Source organism: Oncorhynchus kisutch, linkage group LG28, assembly GCF_002021735.2.
Source record: "Oncorhynchus kisutch isolate 150728-3 linkage group LG28, Okis_V2, whole genome shotgun sequence".
NCBI lineage: Eukaryota > Metazoa > Chordata > Actinopteri > Salmoniformes > Salmonidae > Oncorhynchus > Oncorhynchus kisutch.
Window position 1 is genome coordinate 38,138,241 of NC_034201.2, and position 20,773 is coordinate 38,159,013.

At 43.0% G+C, this 20,773-nt stretch overlaps 1 protein-coding gene across 1 annotated transcript in view; it reads left to right on the plus strand.

Annotated features, from left to right (window-relative positions):
- The window catches only part of LOC109873382 (follistatin-related protein 4-like), a 259,021-nt gene that overhangs the window by 166,982 nt on the left and 71,266 nt on the right, over window positions 1–20,773 (plus strand). Inside the window, exons 5-6 of the mRNA XM_031808574.1 lie at window positions 9,256–9,446; window positions 12,191–12,311. Of these exons, the coding sequence (XP_031664434.1) occupies window positions 9,256–9,446; window positions 12,191–12,311 (312 nt within the window). The remainder of the gene's footprint in view (window positions 1–9,255; window positions 9,447–12,190; window positions 12,312–20,773) is intronic.

Genomic DNA, 20,773 nt, shown 5'->3' on the forward strand with positions numbered 1-20,773 from the left:
AGCCCTGGCCTAATGAAGAAGCCCTGGCCTAATGAAGAAGCCCTGGAAAAGAGGTGCGGGGGGGGGAAAATATAAGTGAATGAATCGCATTTGCGTCCGTTTAGAAGTAAATTCCGTGGACCTCTGAGACTACCCCCTCTTAAATTCGGCAGTGTGAGTGACAGGCGTTGGAGGATAGAGGCTCGACGGGTGATATTGAGGGGACAGAGAGCCAATAGGTATTTTAATGGCTTAAGACCTCTGCTTTGAAACATGTCATTCTATCTGACAACCTCCTGCTAAAAGTGTGACTCACACAGCTATGAGATTGTAATGTTGGAAATCCATCCGGCAGCTAGAATCCATATTCTGGTATAGATTCACAACATTGGGGGAAAGATAATTTTACAGCCCCACTAAAAAGTTTTACAGGCTATTCTCTGTAGGGACGAGGGTTGAAGTGGTGCATGCTTAACTGGCCAGGCCAATGATACATTTGCCTGCTCGACATTCACACTGTGGTCAGTTATATATAGGGGAGGTGGTGCGGTCTGACTCACTAACTGTGTTCAACCAGTAGTCAATGCGTTGCAGACGTTTCTGCCTCAGATAGTATAATGAACTTTAGCTAGGTAGGAGCCAGGCAGGGTAAACCATACTGTTAAGATTGTTACCCCGTTGCAGACGTTTCTGCCTCAGATAGTATAATGAACTTTAGCTAGGTAGGAGCCAGGCAGGGTGAACCATGCTGTTAAGATTGTTACCCCGTTGCAGACGTTTCTGCCTCAGATAGTATAATGAACTTTAGCTAGGTAGGAGCCAGGCAGGGTGAACCATGCTGTATTTGTTTGTTGTTCTGTTAATTTATCCCTTCATTAGTTCTGTTCTCCGGTTAATGACTTTCCTTCACACTACCTGCTGGCAGAGAGAGGGAGGAAGTTGAGGAGCTCCATGTGTAAACCACTAATGACTTGACATCAATGTACTGCTACCAATGTAACTCACCTCCGGGCAACCAATAGCTTCTGCATGTGCAGTTTAAAAAAAAGGTTGATATCTTTTCCCCTCAAATTAATGGAGACATAATCTATGATGAGGAAACACTGCTCATTAATGTAGTGCCAACATTCAGGCATTTTTTCCCCAATTAAAAGTAGGATTCTTGCGTGGCAGAAGGTGATTCATCATATCAGCCAGTAGTGAGAATACTGTACCCTCTATAGGCCTACTGTGTCTGTGTGAGGCGAAAGAAAGATTGCATCTCCTCCCCAGGGCTGTTTGTGCAGTCAACCTATATTGCTGGTCATAAGAACAGCTTATTCTAAAATTGCCCTTGAAGGTTGCATCAGAGAGTAATGGTTTCATGGGTCAATAGCGAAGTCCATGCCACCAGCGGGAGTTGGTGTTTACTGGCAGATGTTTCTGTCTAATGGAAGCTCTGGTGGTCACTGAAAACACACATTGCACTTGGCCTTGTGTCTGGATTTGGTAACTACTGTATGGTTATTTCAGGAAGTGAAGAGCATGCATTTTAGAACACGATTTAACTAGGTTGAAAAAAAAATTGTGAAATGTTTTTTTGTGAGTTGTACTTTTGTGAGAGTTGCTACCAAACATTCAAGTTAGTGTGGTTAAGCAGCACACATTATCATACTGTAATTGTTTATCTGTAAATTAGAACAACAATGATTGCATAGATCTGCAAAAGAGGAACATGTATCCACAGTCATTCCCACTTTTCATAAGCACACATTTAAATTAGCTTGGTTTAAAGTTACAATAATTGTGTAGTTATGGAGATTGAGACATGGAAATCAAACAGCAAACTACTTAGCCTTCGTTTGAAAAGAAATGAAACAAACCAACCTAGAGCTGAATCATAATACGAGTTACAAACATGAAGCTTGAACTATCCCGCAACAATCAAATGGGCCTCTACTTGATTGAATTGAATAAAGCCAAAATGTGTTTTAAACAAAGCATATCTATACTAATTTATTCACTCAAGTAAAGAACGGAGGCTATGACAATTACTTCCCACCATTCTCTGTATCTACCTTTCCTAAAATATATGGAAATGTGAGTCTTCTGTTATCTAAGCATCTGTAAAAAGTACAAATCTACATTTTGTGAAGTGTTTTTAAACAGTACCTCACATTTTTTTTAAAAGAGCCCTGTCGAAATGTATCTCATATAACTGATAATGATATTGCATTTCAGTGTCATCTTTGCACATTCCGAGCAGAAGGGTAGTTACTTAGTTGTTGAAGCTGCCACATTTACATAAGAAAAATGTCTTCTCTGTCGTGGAGTTCCAACACAAAATAGTGCAGCAGTGAAAACTCATTTTTAGAAGGCAACCAGTCAAAGATTAAATGTAAGGTAGATGAAAGATAAAACTCTGAGATGAAAGGAAGATATTGCATTTCTCTTTCTCTTTCTGACTATGGAAGTCATTAGAGAATGAAAGGGCTGTTCCTCTCATACTTTCTTTCACCTTTATTTTTTTATTTTTTTATTTGACTTTTTTGCTATTCCACTGCATTGTAAATGAATGCAATGCTTTTCCCTAGTCAGGTATCTGCTCATACTACAGATGTAGGATCTTAATTCGATCACCCCGTTGCAGGAAAACTTTCCTACAATGCAGGAAATATAAAACGTGTAGTATATGTGAGGTGTGAAAAGGCTTCTGGAGTTTTTAATTTCCACTTTGAAATGTTCACTTACAAAAACAATTCATGGATTATAATCCACATAATAATGAACATTTCCTGTTACTGCAGGATAATTTCCCTACTGTAGAAAACTGGCTCAAATTAAGATCCTACATCTGTACATATGTACTTCAGAGACAGCAACCCATTGTCCATCAACAGCTGAAGAGTAGTTTTGGTAGTTTATGCTGTCATTTTTAATTATACATTTATTGAAAGTATTCTAAAAGTCTTTGTCATTATAGTTCTGCTCTCAAAAGTTGAACTCTATCATCCAATTACTGTAAATGCCCCTTACATAGTTAATTGTCTTTCTCTTCCTGCTGTACAGTGATTAATTAAGTCTAAGCAACCAGGCAAAAGTTGATGAGCTCCTGTACAGTTAATTATGTATGTTTCATCTTGTTGCTATGTTTGCAGACAAATGTAAAAAAATATAATGATTAACACTTGTACAACTTACAGTAGCAACATTGCACACAGCACAGTTTCTGTACCTTTCTGAAGTAGTTTCTCCATCTCCCTTTCAAGCATCTGAAAGGTACACACAAGGTCACCAGTGTGACGGAGCAGGCTAATGATGGCTGTTTGTGATTGGTCTCTGGGCCTCAGTGTGGATGGGGGTCACTGAGGCTGCTGTTCCCAGCAGCTAGCCAGGCAATTTAAACCCTCTGTTCCTCTGAGGCGGCAGTCTGCAGCCCTAGCTCAGCCAATAGCCAGGACAAGCCAGGAGATTACTGTAGCTTACACTGCAGGTGTGGTCAGAGAAATGTATGCTAAAAATGTCATCAACGTCCTACACTTGTACTCCTAATCTGTTAGCTGAGCGCTAGCTTCACAATTATTTTCTTTAACAATCTATTATGTCGCGACGGCAAGTGCAACTCTATTTACATGTACAGGTGGGGTTTATTTGTGGCTTCGATTGGGTTGGTGATTTGACTGGGTGGTTGAGAAACACATTGGTAAAAGTGTAGGAGCCACAATAGAAGAGATGACTGTGAAAGTCACCTGACTGTTTATTACACAATAATACACAATACACTGCAAGACATCATGAACACTCGTCCTAGACCATACTTTATTGTAGAGTAGAAAAAGGTGTTGTATAGTTTGATTACAGTACTTTTCTGCCCTGTTGGAAAATAGTAACAATAATGTGTCCCACTGAGCACATATGACAATTCATCGTCTATTCCAAGTTGGTTCAATGTAATTTTGTTGAAATTATGTGGAAACAATGTTGATTCAACCAGTGTGTACCCAGTGGGGTCCCATTCTTTAACTTTTATTGTTGGATTAGTTGGAGATGTGAATCCAACCGATCATTTGTTAACTTGGCCACACATTAATAGGCTGCTTATTGTATTTCAAAGGGGATATTGAATTGTGTTTGGTTATTAACGCAACCAAATATCAACATTTGAAGGAGATGTATCTTCTGTTTGGGTAGTTCCAACTGTACGACTGACTTAGTCTGGCTTTAATTCCAGTTAGTCTGAAAATGAATGTTAGATTTACATCTCCATCTCAACCAAAAATCTAAGTTAAAGAATAGGACTAAATCAAATCAAAGTTTATTCGAAGTGCATTTAAAGTTTGGATTGATTTTATTTAGTTAAATCAGGTTAAGTTGCAACAAGGGTTGGAGCGAAAACCTACAGGAGGGTAGCTCTTCAGGAACAGCGTTGGAGAATCCTAGTATAAATAAACAAAATATCTCAAATTGTATTCCTATGTGAACTTTGCTTTGCTTTTACATGGTTAAAGCGCAGTGATAGACATTTGGATTAACAATTTAACCAAATATCTGACATTGTTTTGCCATTGGAATTTGGTTGTGCTTTTGGAAGGTTGAAAACATAGTGTCACGATTTACTAGGAGTGGTGGGTGGAATCAGGCGCAGAGAGCAGGGTTCAGTAGATTTTCAATTTATTCTCCGGCGCACAAAACGGTCACGCCAACACACAGGGCGCTTACAATTGACCAGCCCAAACACAGGACCAAAATAGTCCGGAGAATAAACACACAAAAACCACCATACAACAGAGTAACAAAAACAATCCCGCACAAAACAAGGGCGGGACAACCTACTATATATAAGGACACTAATTAAACTAAAATACACACAGGTGAAACTAATAAGACAAAACCAACAGACAAACGAAAAAGGGATCGGTAGTGGCTAGTAGGACGGTGACCGCCCGAACAGGCAGGGGAGCCAACTTCGGCGGAAGTCGTGACACATAGTGATAACACATTGGAAATTCAACTAACTTTTTGCTGTCTTTTTGAGTGGGTGAATATAGGTGGTAATCTCATTGATCAACGTCTCAACCAAATATTACCTAATTATCTATGTTGAAATGACATGATGTGCCCAGTGGGAAGTGATAGTTTTTCCACACATTTTAGATGATCCCAATTCAGGATATTCCTGTTTTATATCTCCAAAGGTGCGTTTTGATCTTGGAAGTTTAACAGGTGTGTTACTCCACAAAATAGTATATACACATGTACTTTAAAACTGGGAGAATGCAGAGATAGAGAGGGAGGTGCAGCTAGCATATATAGTACCGATGTGTGGTTTTAGCACGGAAGGTTTCCATAGCAGTCCTCCTACAGTATTTCTCCTTCACTGCTTTGCCAATACCTCTCATGTTGCAACAAGTTCTCATTTAGCCTGTCCCAAGATGCAGTAAGTCAGATAATGTTTGCCAAGCACACACACCTCCTGACTGCAGTACATATGGGGGAGACTGGATGTCTTTACTCAGCTAATATAATGGCATCATTTGGAAATGTGAGACATGACAAAAATGTTGGGAGAACGATTGAGATTACTTCTCAATGGCTGTTAAACTACTGTCCTCAGAATCCTTGGCACTGATCTAAAAACAATATAATATGATATACTATCCCTGAGCTATCACTATAGATTAAACTGTCCAAGTTGAGAGTTGCTGGGCATCTTGCTACCCAAGATGGCATTGCTATTGGGAGTTGATTGATTTTTCAGAGCATGGATTCATTCAAGAAACACCAATAGAAGTAAACATCTATTAGCTGGTGAAACATTGAGAATATAGGCATTATATGGTTGAGTTATTGGGCTAGGTGCATTCTGAGGCATTCTGTCAATGGCAATACTTAATGCATGACACCATGCCACATCCACCACTTAAATAATATGAAGACTGGGATCTCAAGACGTGCTTGGAACATTGATTGTTTCTCTTATGTAGCTTGCCATTCCTTCTGGCTTGTTCTTGTAATAAACACAGATTGTTGTCACAATTGCCACAATACAAAAAAGCTATAGTTTTCCCTTGGCAGAGCTCTTATGGCAAACATTCCCGTTTCACTACAGTCACATTCTTCCAGATTTGTGACAGCATAGATTATGTATTTTTTGAGTTGGGTTGAAAAGAGAGATGGGGTTTTTAAGTGGTCTCTGTGTTGTTGATTTGTCTTGTGACTACATGTACTTTATTTACCCTGGCAGATTGAGACAGAAGTAAAGTTTTCTCTATTACAGTACAGTATGTGGCTGCCGTTAGATGCTGCATCGCAGGCTACTTTAGTTGGCTTTGGGCGATAGTTATAGGCTATCTCTGTGAGAACTTATGTCTAAATTAAACGGGCAAGTATTTAATTGGCTCATGTCTCAAAGAGGGCAATGTCCATGCAACATATAACTCTCAAACGACCCCTGACCAGGCATTGATTCACCGTCTGCATCCCAAATGGCACCTTATTCCCTATTAAGTGGATTACTTTTGACCAGGGCCCATAGAACTCTGGTCAAAAGTGGTGCACCACACAAGGACTAGGATGCTATTTGGGACGAAGACGATGACTTCCGACCTGATGTCGCTCAAGTGGAGTGAGGAAAGTATCTATCTATCTATCATCTCCATAATTACCCAAGAGGGAAGTCAATCTTTCTGCGTTTTAACAGGACACAGACGGCATGGCGATAAATAACCCAATCATCTCAGCCCATGGAGGTCAAGCTATCATAAATCAAACAGGAGCACTACTCACGCCCTTGAGGCATTGTAGTAAAGTTCCATCAGCTGATGTATTAGAAAATGCTTTTACTCGTTTGTGTCTGATACTTCCCAATCAGAACAGATATAAGGAGGCCTTCAGACACCTACGCTTTCAATTGAATTATATTATTTTTGGCATTTTAATAGCTCGATTAGATACTCTCTTCTTTTGTTCAGTGTATCTGTGCTATATATTCTAATTTATCCTTGTAAATTTAGTTGACCAGTTCACACATTGTCCCTGTAGCAGCATGGTGGCTAGTTTCTTCTTCTTCCTGACATTAGAAAAAGGGAGCTCTGAGGTTGTTCTCGGTTGAACAGCAGAATTGCACTGGATGTTGTCTCCCGGACATTGACATCAGGTTCGGATCGGTCACTTAAGCAGCTAACATTTCAACCAGGCAGTAAAGTGAATTTCAGCCCCAAGTACAGTACAAGTTCAGCGACAGGAGGATATACTGTAAGATAGTCTGATTCCTTAGCTGCTGGGTTCAGCAGAATGAGAAATATTTATTGCTAGGACATGCAGGGGACATCACTGAGCATCACTAGGGAAAATAAGGACATTCATCTCAACAAATGGATAAAGAAAACAATGTAAATCACTGGTTTGCAGTCCTTGATTTCCATTTCCTTTGAAAGCAGCGATGATGACTGAATATGTGATGATCCCTGGTGTCTGTTCCGTGGCACATTCCATCCCCCCAGAAGGAATAACGTTGAACAGGGATTTAGCCGAGACCTTGACATGATTGCCTCTTGCATGCCGTGGACCGCTGCAGATGGCCCGGTTGTCTGTGAAAGGTCATGAGATCTATTCCCCGAAAAAAGCGAGGAGATAATTGAGGATCCTGGATTAATGGCGTGTCATAACAACTTATCCCGTATCACCATTGACCTTTCTCCTCACACCGCCACCTTGATAGATGTATTTCATTACCGGATTTGAAAACTTGAAAATAGAATCCCTCCCCATCTTCCTGGCAGGTTCATCAATGATTGATCAGCCACTGAATGCAGGAGAAGAGAAAGGGCTGGTGCATTGACCCCATGTCATGCTAATGGAAAGCACCAGAGCAGTGCCAGCGGTGGGTCTTTTCAACGGCACAAGTTTAGCTCAAACAGACAATACAGGGTAGGCAAAATAGTTCCCGTAAAGGTCTGGTTTGTTTGGGTCGGTCATGTCCTGAAGAAGAAAGGAACATAATTTAGTCATCAGGCCTCTGTGTGTCACCAAAAAGCAATGTAGGAGACATTTCTTCTTTCTAGAGCCTTAAAGCGGCAATTGGTAGTTGCTGGTAAAAAGCTGCCGGATAAGGCTAGAGAAATGTAATCGCTCTCAAATTCATAGACAGAACAATGAATGCAAGGACTGACCATCAATGATATAAAAAGTATAGTTTTAACCATGTTTTGAGGATATGTAGTGTGGCTGCAGGCTGGACGCTCTGGACGTCATTAATTGATGTTGAAGTCTACTTAAGCAATAAGGCCAGAGGGGGTTTGGTATATGGCAATATACCACGGCTAAGGGCTGTTCTTAGACAACGCGGAATGCCTTGACACAACCCTTAGCCATGGTATACTGGCCATGAATCACAAACCCCCGAGGTGCCTTATTGCTATTATTAACTGATTACCAACGTAATTAGAGCAGTAAGAATACATGTTTTGTCATACCCGTGGTATATGGTCTGATATACCACAGATGTCAGCCAATCAATATTCAGGGCTCGAACCACCCAGTTTATAATCTGAATTAGGCATTGCAATCCATCTCTTGTCCTCGCCGGAAAGGGTATGGCTCTTTGCAGCGATCAGGGGACATTTTCTAATGACTTCATATCAATGAGCTTTTAATATTTTGTGCGCTCATCACTTGGCAGAGATGCACAGGCACCTCTCCAACCTCCTGTCAACTATCACAGGCAGCTGAGTTGGAGGAGGGAAGGACTAAGTTGATGGAGGGAAGAGGAGGGAAGGGGGAGCCGAGCGATGCTCTCCATTCATATTAAGTCCTAAAGAGGCACGCAGTGGGTGGCCTGTGTTTGCATAACTTTAAGTAAGGAATAAACACACTCTCAGCTTCACTTGATTAATCTAGGCTCCTCCATTCCTCTGTACATATTCATCAGGGGGCTAGGAAACAAACCAGGCAGGATTTGATGCTGTGTTTGAAACATGGGTGTTAATCCCTCAGCAAGTGAAATAGGACAAAACCATCGAATATATCTCAATGAGACTGTTTACCTTTTGTTTTCATGTGGATTGGAAGATTAAATATAATTAATTGGACCCCCTGCAAACATATTATGCAAGCAGATACACAGGCACACTGCAGCTCGTACAGACGCAAGCTAACACACACACACACACACACACACACACACACACACACACACTCTTACACACTTAACCATCCTCCAAAGTCAATTAGTCCTGCAGCAGTAAGGTCATTGTAACCTAATGAGGTTAATTGAAAGTCTGTGTTGTGTTTTTATAGGGGACACGTGCACCATGGCGGAGTACAACAAGCTGAAGAGTATGCTGCTGGATATGCAGCCTAAAGGCCTAACCGGCGGGGACAGGAACACGTTGAGAGACATGGACCAGAAGAGAGCCCTGGTGGACACCATGTTTAAGTACCTGGACGTGGACCAGGATGGCCGTCTGGGCAGTGACGAGTTGGCACAGGTGTGTACTTATCAGATAATTAGATTACGGTGGGCATCAGGGCCACACTGACTGGTGTTTTTGGATGAATCTCCACCCATGGGTGATTAGTACTTCTACTATTCCCTACTTTTGACCAGGGCCCAATGGGACCAGTTCAGCCTACTTAATGAAACAAAACGTAGTTAGAGTTGGTTAATTACCTTTCTTTGAGAAAGGTTTGGGTGAACCTCTTGTTCTCTCTCAACACAATGCTATCGTTCAAAATTAATTACAAAATGATAATGGTATAATTAAAATTGTGACCTGTGGAAATGTTTTAGACCAATGAGTAGGTGATCTGTAGGTGATCATAGCCTACAGAAAGTATTCAGATCACTTCACTTTTTACACATTTTGTTATGTTACAGCTTTATTCTAAAATGTATTCAATTCTTTTTTTCTCACCAATCTACACACAACACCCCATAATTACATAGCAAAAACATGTTTATAGACATGTTTATAGACATGTTTATAGACATGCTAATTTATTAAAGATACAAAACCGAAATATCACATTTACATAAGTATTTAGACCCTTTACTCAGTACTTTGTTGAAGCACCTTTGGCAGCGATTACAGCCTAGATTTTTCTTGAGTATGACACTACAAGCTTGGCACACCTACAGTATATTTGGGGAATTTCTCCCATTCTTCTCTGCAGATCCTCTCAAGCTCTGTCAGGGTGGATGGGGAGCGTCGCTGCATATTTTCAGGTTTCTCCAAAAATGTTAGATCAGGTTCAAGTCAGGGCTCTGGGCCACTCAAGGACATTCAGAGACGTGTCCCGAAGCCACTCAAGTGTCCCGAAGCCACTCCTGCGTTGTCTTGGCTGTGTGCTTAGGGTCATTGTCCTGTTGGAAGATTAACCTTTGCCCCAGTCTGAGGTCCTGAGCGCTCTGGAGCAGGTCTTCATCAAGGATCTCTCTGTACTTTGCTCCGTTCATCTTTCCCTTGATCCTGACTAGTCTCCCAGTCCCTGGCGCTGAAAAACATCCCCACAGCATGACGCTGCCACCACCATGCTTCACCATAGGGATAGTGCCAGGTTTCATCCAGATGTGATGCTTGGCATTCAGTCCAAAGAGTTCAATATTGGTCTCATCAGACCAGAGAATCTCACTTCTCATGGTCTAAGATTTCTTTAGGTGCCTTTTAGCAACCTCCAAATGGGCTGTCATGTGCCTTTTACTGAGGACGGGCTTCCGTCTGGCCACTCTAGTATAAAGGCCTGATTGGTGGAGTGCTGCAGAGATGGTTGGCCTTCCGGAAGGTTCTCCCATCTCAACAGAGGAACTCTGAAGGTGTGTCAGAGAGCCCATCAGATTCTTGGTCACATCCCCGAACCAAGTCCCTTCTCCCCCAATTTCTCAGTTATTGGTTCCAAACCTCTTCCATTTAAGAATGTTCTTTGGGACTTTCAATGCTGCAAAAAAATGTTGGTACCCTTCCCCAGATCTGTGCCTCGACACAATTCCTTCAACCTCATTGCTTGGTTTTTGCTCTGACATGCACTCTCAACAATGGGATCTTATATAGACAGGTGTGTGCCTTTCAAAATCATGTCCAATCAATGGAAATTACCCCAGGTGGACTCTATCAAGTTATAGAAATATCTCAAGGATGATCAATTGAAACAGGATGCACCTGAGCTCAATTTCGAGTTTCATAGCAAAGGGTCTGAATACTTATGTAAATAAGGTATTTCTGTTTTTTGCAAACATTTCTAAAAACCAGTTTTTGCTTAGTCATTATAAGGTATTGTGTGTAGATTGATGAGAGAAAATGTTTTTTTAATCATTTTTAGAATAAGGTTATAACGTAACAAAATGTGAAAACTGTCAAGGGGTCTGAATAATTTTCGAATGCACTGTATATACTATATTGAACAAAACGGAAAAGCTTAGAATAACAACTTTGCTTTAACACGTGGGTGAGCCACTGCTAATTATAAAATAGAATTGGAAAATTAGGATGGTTTTATTAAATGTGTGACTTTCTATACTAAAGCGATGTGTAAGTTTGTGATCTATTTAAAAAATCACTTTATGTCCCATTAAACAAAAAAAAGACTGCCTGCCTCCCAATTGGGACCCTATTCCCTATATAATAGTGCACTACTTTTGATCTATGTAGGGAACAGAGTGCCATTTGGGACACATTCTTGGCACTTTTATACTTTGAGGAGACAGGATCGACGTGGAATACATTAAGAACTATTTCTCGCATCTCAGCATTTTTAAAGATCTGATTGAAGATCTGATCAAATCATGGTTGGCAGTTATTAATCTTGACACATAGCCAAGAGACATTTCAATTTTTAACATTTATAAATTCTGTTTTAGGAAGATATCCATCCAAGATCAGAGAAATGAAAGAAATAAAAAGAAATGTCACTAAATGTCATCATCAGTTCTCTCAGTGTGTAAAGCAGTATTTCACTTGCTCTGCACACAGGTTCTTCCTCACTCTATAGATGGTACAGAATGGGGCCAGATTTAAGACTCACCAAGTGCATAGTTTGCACCTGTTCTTTTCCCAAAGGAATTAAACATAGAACAAGGCTAAAATAAAGGTTAAGAGAAGAAGGAAGACCGCTAAGGGAATAAAGAAAGACAGTTGTTATATGCGACTTGGTCCCATGGTTTATATCCAGAACTAGAATGTGAATCATGGAATATAATCATTGTAATACAGTCTATGGTTTCCATCCTCCTGTCCAGATCTCTATGAAGGAGCACCTGGAGGACAGTCTGCTGGAGTGTACCATGCAGGACCTGCTCCGCTACGATGATTACAACAACGACGGACACCTCACTCTGCACGAGTTCTACACTGCTTTTCGTAAGTCCAGCTTTAAATCCACTTCTCTCTCCCTCTCAATCTATCTCTATCTCGCTCTCTTTCTCTCTCTTTCTCTTTCCCCCTCTCTCAGGCCACCTCATCAGGATAAGACCGGATCAGACCAGATAAACCTGGCTCAGGCTACGCAACAATCTGGCAATCCTCTGCCCTGTTCGCCAAGCCAGGTCTCATTATGGGCCTCTGAGCTGTGCTGAGCTGTGGCTGAGAGCACCTGGTCATCAGGACTAATAAACCTAATCACACAGACAATAATGGCAGTTTGGATTTGGGCTGGAACAGAGGATGACAAAACCACCCTATGACTGGAGTTACGTTACCTCTGAGAGGCCATCTCTACACCACCAAACCCCCCTCTCTCTCCCATACATTTCAGCCAGTATGATTAGAAACCCGATATGCGATCCGAGCCCCAAAATGGATAGCCCAGACGGAAAAGGACGGTCCACCCAATTGGACAAAGCCGATAAACAGGCTGTTAGCAGTAGATGGTGTGGGACAATTTTGAAGGCTTTCGCAAAAAACACAGGTCCATTAAGCCTCAACAGTCATTAACCATACAGTAGTAATAATTGGGTTTTAGTGTAATCATTGTTGTCATTATACCGTTACTTTGCTTTCAGCCTCCAGATGGGCTGTGAGCATGGCTGGCGGTGGGTCTGTTTGGAGGAGGGTATAACTGATGTCTAACAGGGGGATGAAGGAGAGGGTTGGGACTAATAAAACATGTCATTGATCAGACATTGTTCAAGGCTGATGTGTTACGTAAGACTTAATCAAGGAGTGGGTATATTTATTAAGAAGAGGCTCATCTTGTGTTATGGTTTATATTCTATGGATGGATATTCCTGCGTCGAGATGCCAGGTTATCTCAGGTGTTTCCACACAAGCTCTCCCTGTGGATGCCATGCTTGGTAGATATACTGGACAACGACATTCACTGGTAAGAGCCCCGTTCTGCAGATGCTGTTGTGTAGGGAGAGGGTTCTGTTCCATAAAAGGTAGACAAATTTCATTCCAAAGTTGGAGTTCACTTTGGCTTTAGAAACTTCTCTGAGGAAGTGACGGTATTTGGCTTTAGAAACCCCAATCAGGAAGTGATGGTATCTGGCTTTAGAAACACAAATCAGGAAGTTATGGTATCTGGCTTTAGAACCCCCCCCCCCCAGCAAGTGAGGGTATTTTGCTTTAGAAACCCCCCTCAGAAAGTGATGGTATCTGGCTTTAGAAGCCTCCCTCAGGAAGTGATGGTATCTGGCTTTAGAAACCTCCCTCAGGAAGTGATGGTATCTGGCTTTAGAAACCTCCCTCAGGAAGTGATGGTATTTGACTTTTGAAACCCACCTCAAGAACTGATGGTATTCGGCTTTGGAAACCCCAATCAGGTGGGGATGGTATTTGGCTTTAGAAACCCCCCTCAGGAAGTGATGGTATTTGGCTTTAGAAACCCCCCTCAGAAAGTGATGGTATCTGGCTTTAGAAGCCTCCCTCAGGAAGTGATGGTATCTGGCTTTAGAAACCTCCCTCAGGAAGTGATGGTATCTGGCTTTAGAAACCTCCCTCAGGAAGTGATGGTATTTGACTTTTGAAACCCACCTCAAGAACTGATGGTATTCGGCTTTGGAAACCCCAATCAGGTGGTGATGGTATCTGGCTTTAGAAACCCCCCTCAGGAAGTGATGGTATCAGGCTTTAGAAACCCCCCTCAGGAAGTGATGGTATTTGGCTTTAGAACCCCCCCCCCCTCAAGAGGTGATGGTATTTGGCTTTAGAAACCCCAATCAGGTGGTGATGGTATTTGGCTTTAGAAACCCCCCTCAGGAAGTGAGCGTAATTGGCTTTAGAAACCCCCCTCAGGAAGTGATGGTATCTGGCTTTAGAAACCCCCCCCCCCCAGGAAGTGATGGTATTTGGCTTTAGAATCCCCCCTCAGGAAGTGATTGTATTTGGCTTTAGAAACCCCCCTCAGGAAGTGATTGTATTTGGCTTTAGAAACCCCCCTCAGGAAGTGATGGTATCTGGCTTTAGAAACCCCCCTCAGGAAGTGATGGTATCTGGCTTTAGAAACCCCCCTCAAGAAGTGATGGTATTTGCAATGATCTACTTTGTCTACTTAGGCATCTGACAGTTCAGCATAGCATTGTTGTTTATTTTCTTCTGTTTCCAGCATCCTGTTGCTTTAGTCTTTGCCCAGCATCCTGTTGCTTTAGTCTTTGCCCTGGTCTGTCAGGAGGGTTTTGAATAAATGTCCAATTCCCTTCGTGCTATAACTGTACATTTATAATCACAGACCATTTTTCAGTCAGAAAAATATCTGCTTGAATTTTGGCCCAATGAGTATTTTACAAATAGTAGCATTCATCAAATCAAATCAAATGTATTTATATAGCCCTTCGTACATCAGCTGATATCTCAAAGTGCTGTACAGAAACCCAACCTAAAACCCCAAACAGCAAGCAATGCAGGTGTTGAAGCACGTTGGCTAGGAAAAACTCCCTAGAAAGGCCATAACCTAGAAAGAAACCTAGAGAGGAACCAGGCTATGAGGGGTGGCCAGTCCTCTTCTGGCTAACAGAACATGGCCAAGATGTACAAATGTTCATAAATGACCAGCATGGTCAAATAATAGGTCTGGGACAGGTAGCACGTCGGTGAACAGGTCAGGATTCCATAGCCGCAGGCAGAATAGTTGAAACTGGAACAACAGCACGGCCAAGTGGACTGGGGACAGCAAGGAGTCATCATGCCAGGTAGTCCTGAGGCATGGTCCAAGAGCTCAGGTCCTCCGAGAGAGAGAAAGAAAGAGAGAAAGAGAGAATTAGAGAGAGCATACTTAAATTCACACAGGACACCGGATAAGACAGGAGAAGTACTCCAGATATAACAAACTGACCCTAGCCCCCCGACATATAAACTACTGCAGCATAAATACTGGAGGCTGAGACAGGAGGGGTCAGGAGACACTGTGGCCCCATCCGATGATACCCCCGGACAGGGCCAAACAGGAAGGATATAACCCCACCCACTTTGCCAAAGCACAGCCCCCACACCACTAGAGGGATATCTTCAACCACCAACTTTCCATCCTGAGACAAGGCCGAGTATAGCCCACAAAGATCCACGGCACAACCCAAGGGGGGGGGGGGCGCCAACCCAGACAGGAAGATCACATCACTGACTCAACCCACTCAAGTGACGCACCCCTCCTAGGGACGGCATGAAAGAGCACCAGTAGGCCAGTGACTCAGCGCCTGTAATAGGGTTAGAGGCAGAGAATCCCAGTGGAAAGAGGGGAACCGGCCAGGCAGAGACAGCAAGAGCGGTTCGTTGCTCCAGAGCCTTTCCGTTCACCTTCACACTCCTGGGCCAGACTACACTCAATCATATGAACCACTGAAGAGATGAGTCTTCAGTAAAGACTTAAAGGTTGAGACCGAGTTTGCGTCTCTCACATGGGTAGGCAGACCATTCCATAAAAATGGAATAGGAGAAAGCCCTGCCTCCAGCTGTTTGCTTAGAAATTCTAGGGACAATTAGGAGGCCTGCGTCTTGTGACCGTAGCGTATGTGTAGGTATGTACGGCAGGACCAAATCAGAGAGGTAGGTAGGAGCAAGCCCATGTAATGCTTTGTAGGTTAGCAGTAAAACCTTGAAATCAGCCCATGCATTGACAGGAAGCCAGTGTAGGGAGGCTAGCACTGGAGTATTATGATCACATTTTTTGGTTCTAGTCAGGATTCTAGCAGCCGTATTTAGCACTAACTGAAGTTTATTTAGTGCTTTATCCAGGTAGCCGGAAAGTAGAGCATTGCAGTAGTCTAACCTAGAAGTAACAAAAGCATGGATAGATTTTTCTGCATAATATTTGGACAGAAAGTTTATGATTTTTGCAATGTTACGTAGATGGGAAAAAGCTGTCCTTGAAACAGTCTTGATATGTTCGTCAAAAGAGAGATGAGGGTTCAGAGTAACGCTGAGGTCCTTCACAGTTTTATTTGGGTCGACTGTACAACCATTAAGATTAATTGTCAGATTCGACAGAAGATCTCTTTGTTTCTTGGGACCTAGAACAAGCATCTCTGTTTTGTCCGAGTTTAAAAGTAGAAAGTTTGCAGCCATCCACTTCCTTATGTCTGAAACACAGGCTTCTAGCGAGGGCAATTTTGGGGCTTCACCATGTTTCATTGAAATGTACAGCTGTGTGTCATCCGCATAGCAGTGAAAATTAACATTATGTTTTCGAATGACATCCCCAAGAGGTAAAATATATAGTGAAAACAAGAGTGGTCCTAAAACGGAACCTTGAGGAACACCGACATTTACAGTTGATTTGTCAGAGGACAAACCATTCACAGAGACAAACTGATATCTTTCCAACAGATAAGATCTAAACCAGGCCAGAACTTGTCCGTGTAGACCAATCTCTCCAAAAGAATGTGGTGATCGATGGTATCAAAAGCAGCACTAAGGTCTAGGAGCACGAGGACAGATGCAGAGCCTCGGTCTGATGCCATTAAAAGGTCATTTACCACCTTCACAAGTGCAATCTCAGTGCTATGAAGGAGTCTAAAACCAGACTGAAGCATTTCGTATACATTGTTTGTCTTCAGGAAGGCAGTGAGTTCATAAATGATGGAAAGTTTTAGAGCTTGTCTCAGCCAAAAGAAGAAGAGACCTCTTGTTCTTTACAAAGCAGAATAAGTGATGGTCGTTGAATAGCCGCAGTGCCTGTGGTGGAGCTGAGATAAATGTACACTGACTCTTACACACTGTATGTGCGTACAGTATTTCTCTATTGTGGGTGGTTATATTTGTCCTATTTCACACTTGTATTAATTTGATGTTTTTTTTGCATATCCCAACTCCTCCTGAAACTTTGTCGGAGAGTGGGGTCACGGCCGGAGAAGAGGAGGGAGTAGAGGAAAGGAGAGGAGAGGAAGAACGATGCAATATGAGGGAGGAAAGGGAATGCTGGAGTTAGAGGCATTGTGCTCAGAGCTCCCTTCGCTGGGAGTCTATTTGTTTTTCATGGTTGCCGTTAATAATGGAATTATAAGGACATGCCGAGCTGCGCTGGCTGGCACCGTCAGCAGATCTGCTTAATTAATCAAGTGGCTGAAACAGAGTGTTGTGGAGGAGATAGGAGTCAGGGGGAGGAGGAGAGAGTGGTCAGGAGGAGGAGGAGGAGGAGAGAGGGGTTCAGGTGGAGGAGGAGAGAGGGGTCAGAAGGAGGAGGCGAGAGAGGTCAGGAGGAGGAGGAGAGAGGGGTCAGGAGCAGGAGGAGGCGAGAGGGGTCAGGGGGAGGAGGAGATAGGAGTCAGGGGGAGGAGGAGAGAGGGGTTCAGGAGGAGGAGGAAAGAGGGGTCAGGAGGAGGAGGAGAGAGGGGTCGGGGGGTGAGACGGGTCAGGGGGTGGAGGCGGCAGGGGTCAGGGGGAGGAGGAGATAGGGATCAGGGGGGAGGAGATAGGGATCAGGGGAAGGAGGAGAAAGGGATCAGGGGGAAGAGGCGGCAGGGGTCAGGGGGAGGAGGAGATAGGGATCACGGGAAGGACGAGACATGGGTCAGGGGGAGGAGGAGAGAAGGGTCAGGGGGAGGAGGTGAGAGGAAAAACAGGGAAAAGAAGGGGAGACAAGTGTAATTGGTTGGAAAGTGTGTGTGTGTGTGTGTGTGTGCACGCACATGATGGAATGTGCTGAGGGGCAGGGCTTGCAGTGGGGAGGAATGACCCTGTCTGTGTGAAATTCAGGAAGAGCGGTACGTGTCAGGCCCCTGTCTGTGTGAGGCTCAGGAAAAGCGGCACGCGCCAGTCCCCTGTCTGTGTGAAGCTCAAGAAAAGCGGCTCGCGCCAGTCCCCTGTCTGTCTGAAGCTCAGGAAAAGCTGCACGTGCCAGTCCCCTGTCTGTGTGAAGCTCAGGAAAAGCTGCATGTGCCAGTCCCCTGTCTGTGTGAAGCTCAGGAAAAGCGGCTCGCGCCAGTCCCGTCTGTGTGAAGGTCAGGAAGAGCGGCTCACGCCAGTCCCCTGTCTGTGTGAAGGTCAGGAAGAGCGGCTCACGCCAGTCCCCTGTCTGTGTGGGATCTATATGCTCCACAGGGGAAGATTACACAGGCCATCAGAAGGGTACGCTTATCACAAGGAGATCACAGCTCTCCAAGGGATGAAAATAACTACATTAGCAAAGGCACAGTCAATTAAACCCACCCGTAGAAAGACACAGCTTCTCTCCGTCACCAGAGAGCGTCCGCAGCACATTTTTCATAGTTTTCTCTCTCTACCTTTCCCAGCTAGTGAAAAACAGCCTACATGTACATTATAAATTGCAACTGTGGACAACCTCAATCTTTATGTCATTGTCCAACAAATAATCACATATGAAGTTGTAGTCTGCAGTGAGTAGTGGAATATCATTAGCTAAGCATAGGAGAGAGTGACTTTAGATAGCTATACTAAAGGTCTATTCCACCTGTCTACCTCCCAGGTTGGCTCCTCTCCTCTCCTCCAGCTCCTCTCGGTTCCACATTGGTGTTTTATTTGAAGGCTCATTATGACTCCACGGCCTTCACGGATCATTTCCAATAGAGTATTTTTATGGTTTCCGGCACATTCATTGTGTCAGCTGTGCGCTGAGGTAATTACGTTCTGTTGGTTTGCTGTGTTAGCCCTTAATAATGTGTGACAGAAACAGAGAATGTCCTGTCACCACATCTCTTCCTCCACACGTCCACAGTTTCCACAGGCAGCCCCTTAAATACTACCAACGGTCAGACAGCAAACAACGAGAAGTCAGAGGATTCGAGTGTTCTGCATACCACCTTGAGACAAGCGAAGCGAGTCACCATGGCAACTGTAGGTGCCTCTGTAATCTTGGAATAATCTCTTTCGTGAGGCACTTAACAGTGCAGCCCTCCCTATAGAGAAGACGAGAAGAGAAGAGGAGGACAGTACAGAAGGAAAGTGTTTACGCTCATTAACTTGTCTGTTACACTGAGCCTAAACCGCACATTTCATTGTACAGGTACAATGGGTGTCTGGATAAAGGAAAGAAAGATGTCCGTACAGGGAGACCTGAAGGAAGCTTCAATAAATATAAAATGTCAAACAGAAAATATGATCCAACATCTTGAACATTGTAAAATACCACAGGGTTTTTTCTTTTTACAATAGAAACATCCAACCATATGTCAAATGATACTGCAGAGCTGTATAATGCAAATAAATCCATATCCTTGTTAGGCTGGCATAATTATTATCCACTTGTTTACACAGACAGCTAAATACATCTAGAAAGGAGATCAAAAAGTAATGCATTAGTGTTTCAGCAGTTGGCTGTCAGATCAAACAATTACAGGGAAATGTTGGAAGATCATTCATGTTTGCCAGCCAAAATAATTGTCTAATAAAAGGACTTCCAGCTGAGTTCACAGAGAGGATGTTTGGCTTTCTTTTCTTCTACATGAGAACTCACTGTTCACTCAAAGTCTTAATAATCTCCAATCTAATGTCCAATCCTTGAGTTTGAATAAAAGACGCCCAGCCGGGGGAAATGTAATACAAGATCTGACAGAAAAACACTTAGTTAAGTTAATGTAATATTCAAATATTTCCTATCTCCAACATCATCAGTGAGTCACTTGATCATTAAAAAGGTGAACTCTAACTGGAGAGGCGTTGTGCTACCAGCCATCTAATATCTATGATAATTACTGGAGGATAATCCTCCCATCTCTCGTTCTCTTTCATTTCAACTCTTCATTTCACCCCTTCAATAGTTCTTCTCTAATTAAGCGGAGAGATGCGTATCATCGTGTCCTGCGGAATGGCTCAGGACAAATCTGTAACCCCTGAACACCCAGAATCTTCTACTCTTCCATCCTCCTCGCCATCTCCTTCTTTTTCCACCATCAAATTGTGCCAGGAGTCCTTGGGAACCGTCACACCATTATTCACACACAGAGGCCCCCGGCTGTTAGCTGCACAGCATGTTGTCTTCTTTTATATCTCACTCCAACTCTTGCTCCAGCAAGGAAATAATTCATTATCATGCCTCCATTGATTCACTCTTTCTGTGTGTTTCGATGCTCCCCCTGCAACTTCAAACAAGTGTGTCTGGGAGTGGAGCTGAGTGTCCCACTGTACATGCCCCCCTTCCCCCGGAGAAGAGAGTCAGACCCAGAGTGTTCCTCTGATCAGCCCTCCTGTCACCATCAGCGTAGACAACATTTCCCTGGAACAAAGCAGATCAAATAAAACAAATACAGTTCAGAAAAACGCCTTTTGAAAGAGTGTGATACAACAAAGATATTTCTGTTAATTGTTATTGTATTGTTTGAGTAAGTTCTCCCACGTTAAATAGTATTTGATGGTAAAAACACATAACTGCAATGAGGACTTCTACAATGAGGACTTCTGGAAAATCTGTTATGTTAGAAAACCAAATCCATTGA